General features: G+C 39.7%; 2 protein-coding genes across 2 annotated transcripts in view; one reads left to right on the forward strand and one right to left on the reverse strand.

Moving 5' to 3' along the window:
* Nucleotides 1-8808, forward strand: part of LOC144595785 (ly6/PLAUR domain-containing protein 1-like) — a 38290-nt gene extending 29482 nt beyond the window's left edge. The window contains exon 3 of the mRNA XM_078403441.1: nt 7177-8808. Coding sequence (XP_078259567.1) covers nt 7177-7409 — 233 coding nt within the window. The 3' untranslated portion in view covers nt 7410-8808. The remainder of the gene's footprint in view (nt 1-7176) is intronic.
* gpr39 (G protein-coupled receptor 39) overlaps nt 7605-14153 on the reverse strand; it is a 69372-nt gene continuing 62823 nt past the window's right edge. Inside the window, exon 3 of the mRNA XM_078403440.1 lies at nt 7605-8275. Coding sequence (XP_078259566.1) covers nt 7716-8275 — 560 coding nt within the window. The 3' untranslated portion in view covers nt 7605-7715. The remainder of the gene's footprint in view (nt 8276-14153) is intronic.

The raw sequence follows: 14153 nt of genomic DNA on the forward strand, positions 1-14153 counted from the left end.
TTTCAGAAGACGCTGTAATCTCAACCTGACTCGGCATTGTCGTCGGGTAAAAGAAAAGTTTGGCGATCTGCTACGACTTTGACATTCGCCGGCAGTCGCCAAAAAGATCGCCTAAGTGGGACAGGCCCATTTACTCAGGCATTTTAAAGTCATTTATTCTGTCTTTTTAAATTTCAGAGATCAATTACACATTTATTATCAATACTTTTCTTGTAACCTTATCATACTTCAATTACAACATGATGATATTAAATCATTGAATCATTGATATTTCCATATTTTCATTTAAGGGAAGGGTGTAATTATTACATGTGGTTTACATAATCAGTGGCCATTATTAGGGTAAACATATAATTGGTAATTGAAACTATTGACATGATGTGGCTGGTTAAGGTATCGTTTGATGTTGGAGTCTTTACAAGTACATTTTCTTTACACTGTGTGATGTGTATGTGTGATGGAGCAGATATGTGATGGAGCAGATATCTTCATCACCATCCCTAGTTCTGATAAATGAATGTCAAAAATAAGGCAGATATAGATAGATTCTTGATTAGTACAGGGGTCAGAGGTTATGGGGAGAAGGCAGGAGAACGGGGTTAGGAGGGAGAGATAGATCAGCTATGGCGGAGTAGACTTGATGGGCTGAATGGCCTAATTCTACTCCTATTCCTTATAACCGTAAAACAATCCTGCAGCAAACTTGGATTGTATTCTCTGGAGTGTTGAAGGCTGAAGGGAGGCCCGATAGAAGTAAATAAACATATGAGAGGCATAGATAGGGTAAACAGTCAGGACCTTTTTTTTCCAGGTGGAAGAGTCTTAGACAGGAGGGCATAGCTTTAATGTGAGTGGGTCAACATTTAAAGGAGATGTTATGGGGCAAAATTTTTACACAGCAAGTGGTGTGAGACTGGAACCCCTGCCAGAGGCAGCAGTGCAGGCAGTCATGATAGAGGCATTTAAGAGACTTTTAGATATGCACATGAATATGCAGGAAATTAGATTGCGTGCAGGCAGAGGAGATTAATTTAACTTGGCATCATGTTGGGCATGGACTTGGGCCTGTTCCTGTGCTGTACCGTTCTGTGTTCTATGTTGTAAACTAGACTTTTAAAGGCTGATGGATATTTTTTGTTTACAAAAAAAACAGGACTGTTGACTGAAAGATTATGAGCTTTTCATTGTCAGAAAATTCAAACAGAGCAATGGAGGACACAGGTTTAAGGTGAAGGGAAAAATTTAATAGGAATCTGAGGGGTAACTTTTTCACACAAAGGATGATGGGTGTATGGAACAAACTGCCAGAGTAGCTGGGACTGCTAGCAAACTGCTAGTTGAAGCTGGGACTACCCCACTGGAAATAAGTGGGTCTACTGTGGATAGGGTGAGCAGCTTTAAATACCTGGGAGTCCACATCAAAGAGGATCTGACATGGACAACACACATTGCCGCACTGGTGGGTAAGGCAAAGCAGTGCCGTTACCACCTTAGACAGCTGAGGAAATTCAGAGTGTCTCTGAGGATCCTTCAATGCTTCTACTCTGGGGCTGTAGAGAGCATCCTGTCTGGCAACATCACAGTCTGGTTTGGGAACTGCTCTGCCCAGGACAGGAAGGCCCTGCAGAGAGTAGTGCGTTCGGCAGAACGCACCATGGGAACTACACTCGCCCCCCTGCAGGACCTATACATCAGGAGGTGCAGATCAAGAGCAAGCAAGATTATGAGGGACCCCTACCACCCCAGCAATGGACTGTTCCAGCTGCTACGGTCAGGCAAACACCTCCGCTGTCATGCTGTGAAAACGGAGAGGATGAGACGGAGTTTCTTCCCACAGGCCATCAGGACTGTTAACTATTATAACTCCAGGGACTAAACACTTCTTCCTTTTCTGATTTCATTTTAATTTATATGCTGCAATTGTAACTTTTTTTGCACAATCTGCTGGCATTGCCACTTTCATTTCACTGCACATCGTGTATGTGTATGTGACAAATAAACTTGACTTGACTTGACGTTTAAGAAACAGTTAGACAGGTACATTGATAGGACAAGTTTGGAAGGATATGGACCAAGCACAGGCTGGTGGGACTAGTGTAGCTGGGACATGTTGGCCGGTGTGGGCAAGTTGGGCCGATGGGTCTGTGTCCACACAGTATCACTCTATGACTCCAATGATAGCATGCAATAGCAACGTTTCTACAGATTCCAACTCTTTAAGAGAATTATTGGGAACTTAACACATGGCTAACAATTTCACTCTAAAGCAATATTCCATACCAACCTTTTTATATGAAGGATGCTCCCGCGGATGTAAAGCTATTGTCCATCACCATGGCTCACGGCATTGACTTGTGAGTCACGGGTAAGAGCAGAGTGTAAATAGACTAAAACCGTAATTAATGAGGAAGTGGATCTAAAGTGATTCAAAGCCAAATCACTGTGAATCTTTGAGCAGAACTTTCACTACTCACCATCAGTCAATTTTCCAAAATTTCACACATAATCATTGGCTTCAATCAGTTGATTCATCTTCTCCTACAAAGAAGCAATTCCAAAGGGGCTTTATATTCATATCAAAACGAATAATATCTGGGACTTCCTGGTGGTGATTCCGCAGGTGAGGCATGGCAGCGCAGCAGGTAGTGTTGCTGCTCACATCTCCAGTGACTCAGGTTTGCACCAAATCCCAGGTGTTGCTTGTGATTGTGTTGGTTTTCAACCAACATCCGGTTGGCGCTCCGGATTCTCAGAGTTCTGTTAGTGGTCACTCTGAGTTATTGTTTACCGTAGTTAAGTTGCAGAAAGAATCAAAAGAGAGTTAATGGGCATATACGAGAGTGAAAACTTGCAGGGGTACAAGGAAATTAGGAGAGGGGGAATGAGCCTAGTGGCGTTGCCCTGCTAGGAGCCAGCATTGATCTGTTGAGTGCAATGGCCTCCACCGGTAAAACATAAAATGCTGGAGTAACTCAAAGAGTCAGGCAGCATCTCAGGAGGGAATAGATAGGGAATGTGTTGGGTTGGGAATCTTTCTTCAGACTGAAGTCCTGAAACGTCACTTATCCATTCCCACGAGAGATGTTGCCTGACCCGCTGAGTTACTCCAGCGCTTTCTGTTTTGCTCAAAGTTGCAGCATCTACAATTCCTTGTGGCCTCCTGTGTTGCGATTGCTGAGCCGCCACCTAAGATTCGCTCAGCTTGACAATCACAATTTTCAAGACTAAGATCAATGCATTTTTCTTAGCTGTGGAAATTATCAATCATGAAACAAAGGTGGGTAAATGGAAATTTAAACCATGTTCAGGAAACTTAATGGGCCGCTCTTGGTCCTCTATTATTAATGCTTGGAGTTTTGAAAACAAGTGAAACAATAACTATTCCAGATCTGTATGATCTCTGGCCACATTGCCTTTTGCAACCTGGGGGAAGCTTTTAAGGATCGAATATTTTATTCACCAGCAAGAATAATTTATTTGAAACGGCAACATTTATTCCAATTATAAAAAAATCTCATTTTCAATATCGCAGCAATTCTGCACCTGGATTATCAACTTCAGTCACTTGTGCTTTTCAAGTTTAGATAGATAAATTGTAACAGCTCATTTTTATTTATGCGGTTGGATAAGATGCTCATCATTTTGATTATAAAAACATGAGATGTAGAATCATGCTGCCACTTGAGCAGTTGTGCTATTAGTAATATATAAATTGTTCCTGTTCCTCAGTTGCTTTCCGGCCCAATTCCCATTTTCTTTGATTTTCTTAGTGTGAGCAGATCTATTGGTCTCAATTTGAAACATACAGGTATTCACGATTAAAACACAAAAGTCTGCAGGAACTCAGCAGGTCAAGCAGCATCTGGGGAGGGAATAGACTGGGGAGAAAAGAGAAAACAGCCAGTCATGGATGAGCTTGTGCAATTTTGGAATTAGAGAATCCCTTTAAGAACATAAATGTGTCGACATCACAGTACTAAATGGCTGACTTCCTCTCCTGGTGTTCTGATCCACAATTCTAGTATCTAAAACCCACTAAATAGCTGTTAACTGTCAGCCTTTCTCATAATTCTATATTTGTTAAGGAGATCATATCTAATTCTGTTAGTCTTCAGTGAGTAGAGACTAATCTTACACTATCTTTACCACTGGACAACCCCTTCATACCACTTTACTGCTTAGGAGGTAGACACAAGTTGTGTTATCTTTTAACACCACGCTATTTCCTTTCATAATTACAACATTAGTGTTTTCTGTATTTCTTGAAAAAAGCACTAAATCTATTTGCATTCCAACATTGACTACTTTCTCCGTTCTCCCCACTGAAGTGAATATCCTCACATCTTCACAATTCATACACCTGCTCTTTTTTTGCCCTTTCACCTAATCTATCGCTATCCCTTTGAAAATAGTTTATTTCTTCCTCAAAGCCCATTTTCTTCGGTGAAATCATCTTAAACATGGGATTCATTGCACTCTATTTAAGTTTTCAATATAAATTGTTAATAGCTAATGTTGTTGGTTTATTTACTTAGTGAGCTAATATTCCTGAGTTGAGAATTGCAAAATTCCCGTGGCCTGACATCTTTCAGCTCCTTTGGTAGCTTCCACCAGGATATGAAATAGTACATATACCACCTGATAGCTTCCACTGCACCGGGCACATTGGACTGGGATACATCAATCACTCATACAGTCAATGCACTCAACCTCCAAAAGGACATATGTCCACCAATCAATCAAATGGGCATTTATGGTGAAGCAAGTGAAATGACTTATGGGATCTCCAGGTGAAGGAACATTGCCAAAATAATTTCAATGCTTGCTAATGTCGCCAGCAGCATTTTCCAACATGTTTCCTTAGTTTTTTTAAACATAGCAGGCAATTGTGACCCACATTCCATTGATCAATTCCCTGATACCCACTCACTGTCTTACACATTCCAACTGTCATCTGAGCTCCCATCTCCACAACCTGCCCCAAACTGTCTGACACCCATCTAACTGTCTCATACCTCCATCCACCTCTGTCTAACATTCCAAGCAAACCGGTCTGATAACACTCGGAGTGGAAGCCACCTTTACACATCCATTTTATATGCTGCCCTCCCCATCAGTTTGACATCTCCACCCCAACTATCTGACACCCCCTTAACAGTCTCACACTCAACCAAAGATCTGGCACTCCACCAATTATGAAGCATCCATCCTGACTCTCTAAATCACCCTCAAAACCTCTCCAACATCCCCTGGAGTTTCCAGCTTTCCACATTTCGCCTGTCTTGTGCGCACATCCACCTGTCCCCATGGGTCAAATCCCACCGTCAATCTGATTCCGAGCATCCAGTGCCAGATTCTGATGGCGTTCATTGAGTCAGCACCACATCCCAGCCGCATCCTGGAGATGTCCTGTGGTAAATCATCTCTATCGTGGACACTGAGAATACCAACGGATCCTTCAAGACTACCAGTTCTGATGGAAGACATTAGCTGCACTTTGCCAGCTATGAAAAGAAGCATGGCTATTGCCCAGTCAGTGTCTTCACTCTGTTTGTTTCTTTATCTATGTTCATTCAATTACTAGCAGGCTGAAATAGCTATTAATTGGCCATCCCTAGAGAAGATGATGGTGAGCTACCTCCTTGAACCACTGAAGACCTTGAGGTGTGGATACATCTACAATGCTATGTTCAGCTCCATTAAGTTTATTTAGCAGGGTGCTGTACTGAGATGAGTTCTGACAGTGGCTGATGCACTCACACGAGCATACCATTGGTGATAAGAGTTGAATTTCTTACTCTGGGTATACTCTGGGTATTATATTCTGGGTATTTTTTCTGAATTTGAATTTACTTCACTCATTTCAAAATTAATTAATGAATTTCTGTGTACATGGTGGTAGCAGTAGGGGGAGGTGAGATAGGGAACCTTCCCTTTGCTGTTCCCACTCCATGCCTGTACATTCACGAGGAATTAATGAAGCCATGAAAAACAATTAAAAAGTTGTAAACCATGCTGTGAATTTTGATGGAAGCTAGATCCAAACACTGATCTATTAATGAACAAAATCTCAAATTAGCTTGATAACTTTAGGGCGGCACAGTGGCGCAGCAGTAGTGTTGCTATCTTACAGCGTCAGGTACTCGGGTTTGATCCTGACTAGTGGAGCTGTCTGTATGGAGTTTGTAGGTTGTGACTGCTTGGATTTTCTCTGGGTGCTTTGGTTTCCTCCCACGTTCCACATTTCCTCCCACACTCCAAAGACAGATAGGTTTGTAGGTTATTTGGCTTCTGTAAATTGCCCCTAGTATGTTGGATAGAACTAGTGTAGAACGGGTGATTGTTGGTTGGTGTGGATTTGGTGAGCCGAAAGGCCTATTTTCATGCTGTGTCTATAAATTAAACTCACTATACTAAACTACTGACATGTTTTTTCTTATCTCAACTGTTGTTCAAATGCAGTTATAACAGAAAACAGTTCCCACCATGTAATCCCTGTGTTGAACTTATATGTTTTTTTTAAATTTTCTGATGGTAGGAACACTTACAAATTTAATGATTTGTTATGGATAGGAATATTAATCCATGGCACTGAAAATTCACCAGCCCATAATCCCTCTGGGAATAATGACTGTTTCTAGGGTCATGGTTCTGATCATTGTTGAGTATTGTGGCCTCTTTCCTACTCCTCAGAAAAGAGACAGATGTCATTAGTCCGTGAAAGGAACGTCGTAGAAGCCCAAGGGAGACACAACAGACTGCAGATGCTGAAATCTTGAGCCGAAAACAAACTGCTGGATGAGCTTAGCATGCCAGGCAACATCAATGAAAGGAAATGATTTCCTTCCGTAGATGTTGCTTGATCTGTTGAGTTGTTCTAGCACCTTGTTTTTTGATCAGAGAAGCCCACTTGTTCCTGCAAGCCATAAAGTCTAATGATGTGAATGGGTGAGTGAGATGAATGGCTCTCATCCCCAGTAAGAAGCTTTTAAATAAATGGGATGAACATTCCTCTTTAAATGTATCACAATTTCCAAGTCTGAAACAGAATGTTAACTCTTTAGATAAATGGCCAAAGATTTTCTGTCTTTGCATTCGAGAGAGCAAATGTAGGATGCACAATATTGCTCAATAAAACTGCAATCTGTCTTACCCCTGCTATTTTTCTGTTTCCAGGAGTTATGTACCGGAAATCTTGTGCTGCTTCTACATCTTGCCTCATTACGTCTGCAGGTTATCAATCATTCTGTTCCCCTGGAAAGGTGGGATCTGTGTGCATCAGCTGTTGTAACACTCCGCTCTGCAATGGACCCCGCCCCAGGAGGAGAGGAAACTCATCGATGTCTCCCAGAGCAAGCTTAAAACTCTTGGCTGCTGTTGGAATGCTCACTTCAACACTCTTAACATAAACTCATAAAGTGAAGGAAACTTTGCAAAGAGTCATGACTCAAACAGTCATTTGCAAAGAGTTGTGGGAGTTCTGAAATATCCTACTTTGTTTTTCTGCTGGCATTTCATATGCTGTCTTATCACAGCTTGCGTCACTAATAACCGACGATCATCATCCAAGAACATTAATATTCCACAGAGACGCTTTCCATTAATTTGCTTTATTGAATTTTTACATGGTACTGTATCCTTGAAAGTAACACTGACTGCACTTTGAAAGTCTTCTCTGTAAGTTTTATTTGAAGTATTTATGTCTTATAAAAGCTTCATATCACAGTTTCATTGAGTCCATTCGGTTGCTCCAAGGTATTTTCTGGTGATTGCTGCTCCGAGTTAATTTTCCACAGTCTGGGCCTTGAAACGGGAGTGAATTCCATTGATTCTGTTTTAGGCTCATAGTTTTGACACGACATTGGTTCAAGCTCAAAGACAATGTCCTGCAGCATTGAAGTTGGAAGATCCTGATTGGATTTCTGGTGTGGGTGGACATTTTTAAGTGAGGCAGGGAGCAGTGATTTTGTTGACTGAGCTGTGCTGCCCTTGGGAATGGTATGGTGTTTGCTCAATGTCATCATGTTGCGGTGCACCAGGGAAAGCTTACAGCGCAGGATTTGCATGAAAACCATTCGGAACTGCCTCGAGGACAGATTATACAACAGTGGGTTTAATACTGAACTAAGGTAAAAGAAAGTATCTGAGATAGGCAATAAGATTACAAAAGCTCTGAAATATGAAATTGTCCAATCTGATTTTGCCTTAGAAGCCGCCATGATCCGTCGAATTTGCAATGGTGTCCAACATACAGCCAGAGTAACCACAATGAGTACTGTGGGAAGAAATGAAAAGAATTATTTTTTTAATACCTCTTCCTCATTTGCTTCATTGTACATTCCGTCAAACAAGCTATTAACACATTGGCCTGCTTCCCTGAAGTTAGAATGCTATATGTAGAGTTGCATTGACTTCAAAATGGTGCAAAGGAGAATGCATAGAAAATAATAGCATTGCAAACATGTACGCATTGCACATTTCACTCCTGTCTCCACATTGAGTGTACTTAAAGAACAAAACTTATATTAAGAGAGTGGTATGAATAAACATAAGCTATAACAAACTGGAATTGTTAATATTGCCAATGAACGATTATAATAGAAATGGGGACGAATAGTTTTGATTATGTAGTTAGCTCGCAATTATCTCAAGAAAAGTAATTTAATGAAGAGCATGTGTTAGAAACTATAGTCAGTTTAGAATATATTGGAAGCTATAGCTTACTTTTTACTATAATGATCTTTATTGAGAAACAAAATGACGGAGAAACTCAGCAGGTCTGGCAGCAACACTGAACAAAAGGAATAGGTGATATTTTGGGTTGTGACCATTCATTAGACTGACAGTCAGGGAGGTGGCCTCCCTGACTCTTAGTCTGATAAAGGGTCTCGACCCAAAACATCACCTATTCCTTTTCTCCAGAGATGCTGCCTGACCCGCTGAGTTTCTCCAGCATTTTGTGTCTATCTTTGGTGTAAACTAGCAACTGCAGTTCCACCTTACACAATGATCTTTATTTGTTTGGTGTGTAAATTTTAGAGTTCACGATACATTCGTCCAAATATGATCATCAGCATATTTTAGACATGCAGCAGTGGATCAAGCAAACTCAACACCCATCTTACGTCATCAGGAAGAGGTTAAATCCTCAAGCTTTACTTAAACTGCATTGGCAAGCTGCCTATGCAAACAAATCAAGTTTCCCTTAATGCAGCATGAAGAAAGGAATAGTGCCATTTCCTCGAGGCCCATTTTCCATTTTAATCTTAAACTTCTATTTTTTTGTTTAAGCTGAGGGATGTCATTGCTAGAGAATGCAACATTCCAGGTTAGAGATAATAAGTGAAATGCAGAATAATGTTAAATTTACTTTCCTACAGTCATTACCTTCTGCCTTGCATACTTGCAGCCACCAGAGAAAGCAGATGTACATTCTGTGCTCTAAATCCATTGATTTGAGTTCAAAGTACATTACACAAACTCACCATATCATCCAATTCCCGCTACTGATTACAAGCAGCAAAATGTGTATTCATCTCAAGCAACGTGTTTCATGGAAGTTTTTTATAATAGGAATTTCACTTTCATCTACAAAGCTCATGCACTATCATAACTGTATTAGTGAAATAATTAGCCTGTTTTTTTATGAAATAACACGTATTTATTAAATTGAAGGGACTGCACTATTAGTATCATTCCTCAAGCTAGGTATAATTACCTCCTGTGCTGAGGAACAATATCTGCCTAAGGCAGTTGTTCTACTGTGTGACATGTTCTAAAGCTGATTTCAATCCTTCTATTGACTTTGATAATAGATGCATAGCAGCTTAAAAGCAGCAGCATTTTATAAATTAAGACTTGTGAAAAAAAAAATTAACATGCTAATTAAAGAGATATAAAAGAGCTAACAGAAACAAAAAGAAAAGTAATAACAATAGCATTGTTGCAATAATAAATCTGGACTGTCGCTGCCTTAATGGCATGCTGCTGGTTTTTATTCACTGCAGTGAATGTGAAGTCCAATTCATTGACAGACCAGTGAATCATTCACACTTATTAGTTACAACCAGTAGTACGCTAGTATGATAGTGTCTGTTTAGTATTATTTTGTCTGTTCATAAAGTACGATGTTATATTAGATAATTAAAGATTTTGACCTTAAACCTGTTTACTTATATACAAAATGGAACAATTTTCTCCAATTTGTACGTTGTTTTATTTTGCTGTCTTGCCATAATTATAGTCATTTTACCTGCTGGTTCAAGGAAAGATGTTGAATGGAAAGATGTTGAATGGTTTTATGGTTAGCATAAAACTAAAAAGAAATGTGAACTAAGGTTATTGAATTGATTGCATTAATTATACTTTTCTTGCTTATTTACCAAAAATTGCAATGAAAATCACATGGTATTTTAAATTCACCTGGTTATTAAAAAAATAAATGTTCTAACTCATAAGGCAACATAAAACAAAAGATAAAAGAACCTGAATTTCCAGATATTCAATAATTGATGGCAAACATTGTTCTGAAGTCTCAACAAGGACAAATTTATGCTTTATTAACAGATTTCATTGTTAAATGCTAATGTTTTCATTTTTGGGATCGTTTCACAAGCTCTGCATATAATTACATTTGAAAACTGAGAGTCCATTGAAGGAAGAAAGAATAAGTAAAGATATGAATAACTTTTAATGGTATGGACTGTACTTTTTTCATGTACACGCAATTACCTAGTTAAGTATAAATGGAAGTCACCAAACCAAACTTATTGAACTTCACCGATGCAGCTGTTAAATAAGGCTGCACAGTGCTCTTTTCTTCTCTTTTTTCCCTTCGGAAGTCCAATTAGAGGCAACCGACTCTGTCTGCCTCGATCCACCTCCTACTGGGTGAGCAATTCGACAGAAGATGTGTAAGCCCTTTTCATTTACGATCCCTGCTGAAAGCTTACAATGGTGAAAGAAAAATCTTCAAATTACACTAAAAGAAATCACTGAGACCAAATCTGTCTCAGTTGGTAATCTTACGTCAATTTGCTTCGGAGGCTAACACTCTTACCAGACTGAATAAACTTGTAGATATAATCAAACTGCAGACCTATGCTCTGTGGCTTAAACTTCACTGCAAGGTTAGGAGATTGGGCGAGCAGTGACTCAGTGATTCATCAGTTCAAGGAGAAGTCTGCTGACTCAGGTTAAGTTAATTGGTCATGTAAATCGCCTCTAGTCTGTAGGTGAGTGTTGGAATCTGGGGGTAACTGATGGGAATTTGTGAAGAATAAAACATAAGATTAATGTGGCAACAAGAAATTGCAGATGCTGCTTGTCAAAAGAAAGTCAGAGTACTGGAGTGCCTTGGTGGATTAGGCAGCATCTCAGGAGAACATGGACAGGTGATGTCTCGGGTCAGGATCCTGAAGAAGAATCAGTGTGAAAGAGGGTCCCTACCCGAAACGTCACCTATCCAAGTTCTCCTGAGATGGTGCCTGACCCGCTGAACTGCTCCAGCATTTTATGTCTTCAAAAGATTAATGTAGGTTAGCGTGAATGGGTGATTGATGGTCGGCACAGATTGAGTGGGCCGAAGGGGCTTTTTTCCGTGTTGTATCTCGCAATGATTCTCTAGAAGATCTTTCAGAATCATGTGGAAAAGAGACAGGTGTGCTGGGATCCTACTTGATATTCTTCCTGTGGTCAGTGGCACCAAAATCAAAGCATCTATTTCGGCATTTGCTATTTGTGATGTCAAGCTGATTGCAAAGTATTTGTATTGGACCGAGTAATGCATTTGCACAGTGAAAATGGACTTGGTGCTTTGGAATGTCTCAAGGAAATGAGCTATCTAAATGCTGGTTAGTCCTTTAAAAGTAAATATTTGAATTGGATTATCTCCTGAAATTTGCTGAAAACTTTGCCCAAAAGTATATTGCAATTGAGCTATTGGATCAAGATTCGGATGGCTGGAGCCATTAAACCCTAGTTCAAATTCCATCAAAGCAGTTGAATTTAACCTCAAGTAATTAAATAATTCTTGAGTAAGGTAATGAGCAATGAGAACCATTGGATTGCTGTAAAAATCCCTCATCCTGATCAATGATATTCTTTAGAGAAGGAAGTATTTTTACTTATCTAACCCAGTGCTTAAGATACACATCAATCTTGTTAGCTCTTAGCTGCTTTATGAAATAACCTAGCAAGATATTCCATTCAGGAGGCAACAAGGAGTAAACAATATGTCAACATTCAGTGAAGTCTTTAAAATAATATTCCATTATAAAAAATAAATAATTTAAAATTTAATAAGTATAAATAACCGTGAAGGTTTGTCAAATAATTTTTCAATTTTCAAAAATTCTCAAATCAATTTTTGAATGAAAGTATCCATGCCGCCATGTTTTATTAACTGAATTAAATGAAAGATTCTCATAATTCTACCCCTTCCCCTCCTCAAGTTGGCTTCATCCATCCTTCATCCTTCACACTTCCTTGGTCCTACCATCACCTATCATCCCCTGTCTCACCTTGCTCCTCGCCTCTTTATACTGGTTATCTTCCCTCATCACTCTCAGTCCTGATGCAGGGTCTTGACTCAAAACGTTGACAAACCACTTAACCCCCCCCCCCCCTACAAATCCGTCTGATCCACTAACTTCCTCCAATTGTTTGTATTTAACTATAGACCAATATTCAAAATCTAATGCCACTGCATAATTAGAAACCCCAAATCACTTCTGATTTGAACAAAATGTGCTCATTTAAAGCCAAAATGTGTAGGAAAGAACTGCAGATGCTGGTTTAAATCAAAGGTAGACACAAAATGCTGGAGTAATTCAGCGGGCCAGGAAGCATCTCTGGAGAGAAGGAATGGGTGACGTTTCGGGTTGAGACCCTTGAAGTGTCTCAACCTGAAATGTCACCCATTCCTTCTCTCCAGAGATGCTGCCTGTACTGCTGAGTTACTCCAGCATTTTGTGTCTATCTTTAATTTAAAACCAACTTCAGTTCAATAGTTCAATAAATTCACCCATGTATTAAGGATTATGCGGTACTTTAGAAAGAACTTGTACTTAACTTATTTTCAGCATTGACTAGAAATAGTTCATTATTATTTCTGCATTTGATTCAATATGAAATATGGACAATTTGTACAGATTCAGGTATTTTTAGCACAAAGTCGACAAATGGCATTGATCATTTTAGTGTTGTTCAAAGGAGGATCACTGGGCCATTGCCTTTGAAAAGATCTTTACAATATGTTTCAGACACCAGACCAGCAGATGGAGTCTCAGTTTAATATCCCATCTGAAGGGCAACAACTTTCACAATGCAGCACATACTTAGTACTGCATTAACACATCAGCAGGATGCACACTCAAGTTCCAGAGCAAGTCAGGAACCATGCATCTCTGATATAGTACTTTATCTGTGATCTAAACCTTGTAATTTTTCTCTGCTATTAATTTAGCTTAGAGATCCACCATGGAAATTTGATTAGTACGGGTGTCAGGGGTTATGGGGAGAAGGCAGGAGAATGAGGTTAGGAGGGAGAGATAGATCAGCCATGATTGAATGGCAGAGTAGACATGATGGGCCAAATGGCCTAATTCTGCTCCTATCACTTGTGAACATGAACTTCTGAAACAGGCCATTCGGCCCACCAAATCCATGTTGACCATCAATTACCCATTCACCCTAACCCTGTTGTCCCACTTTCTCATCCACCCATTACACACGAGGGGCAATTTACAGCAGCCAATTAATCTACAAACCTGCACGTCTTTGAAATGTGAGAGGAAACTGGAGCACCCAGAGGAAACCCATGCAGTCACAGGGAGAACCGAAAGTCAGGATTGAAGTTGGTTGAGGAAGCAGCTCTACCAGCTGTGTCACTGTGCTACGCATTCTTTTAACGAATATGTCGGCAAAAGTTAACAATTGCTTCACTTACAGTAATTCAAAGAATTATGCACAGAAGTATTCATTATTTTGTTTAAAAGCAAATAGCAACCCAAGGCCAATTCTAAAGAACAATACTAAAAATAAAGACAAATTATTATACCATGTCTTTTGAATCAACAAGGTAAACAAACCTCTCTCAACCAATTGTATTTTTGTAGATATAGCAGTCAATTTGCTCACATTAAAGTGTCACA

The sequence above is a fragment of the Rhinoraja longicauda genome, chromosome 8 (genome assembly GCF_053455715.1).
Source record: "Rhinoraja longicauda isolate Sanriku21f chromosome 8, sRhiLon1.1, whole genome shotgun sequence".
Taxonomy (NCBI): Eukaryota; Metazoa; Chordata; class Chondrichthyes; order Rajiformes; family Arhynchobatidae; genus Rhinoraja; species Rhinoraja longicauda.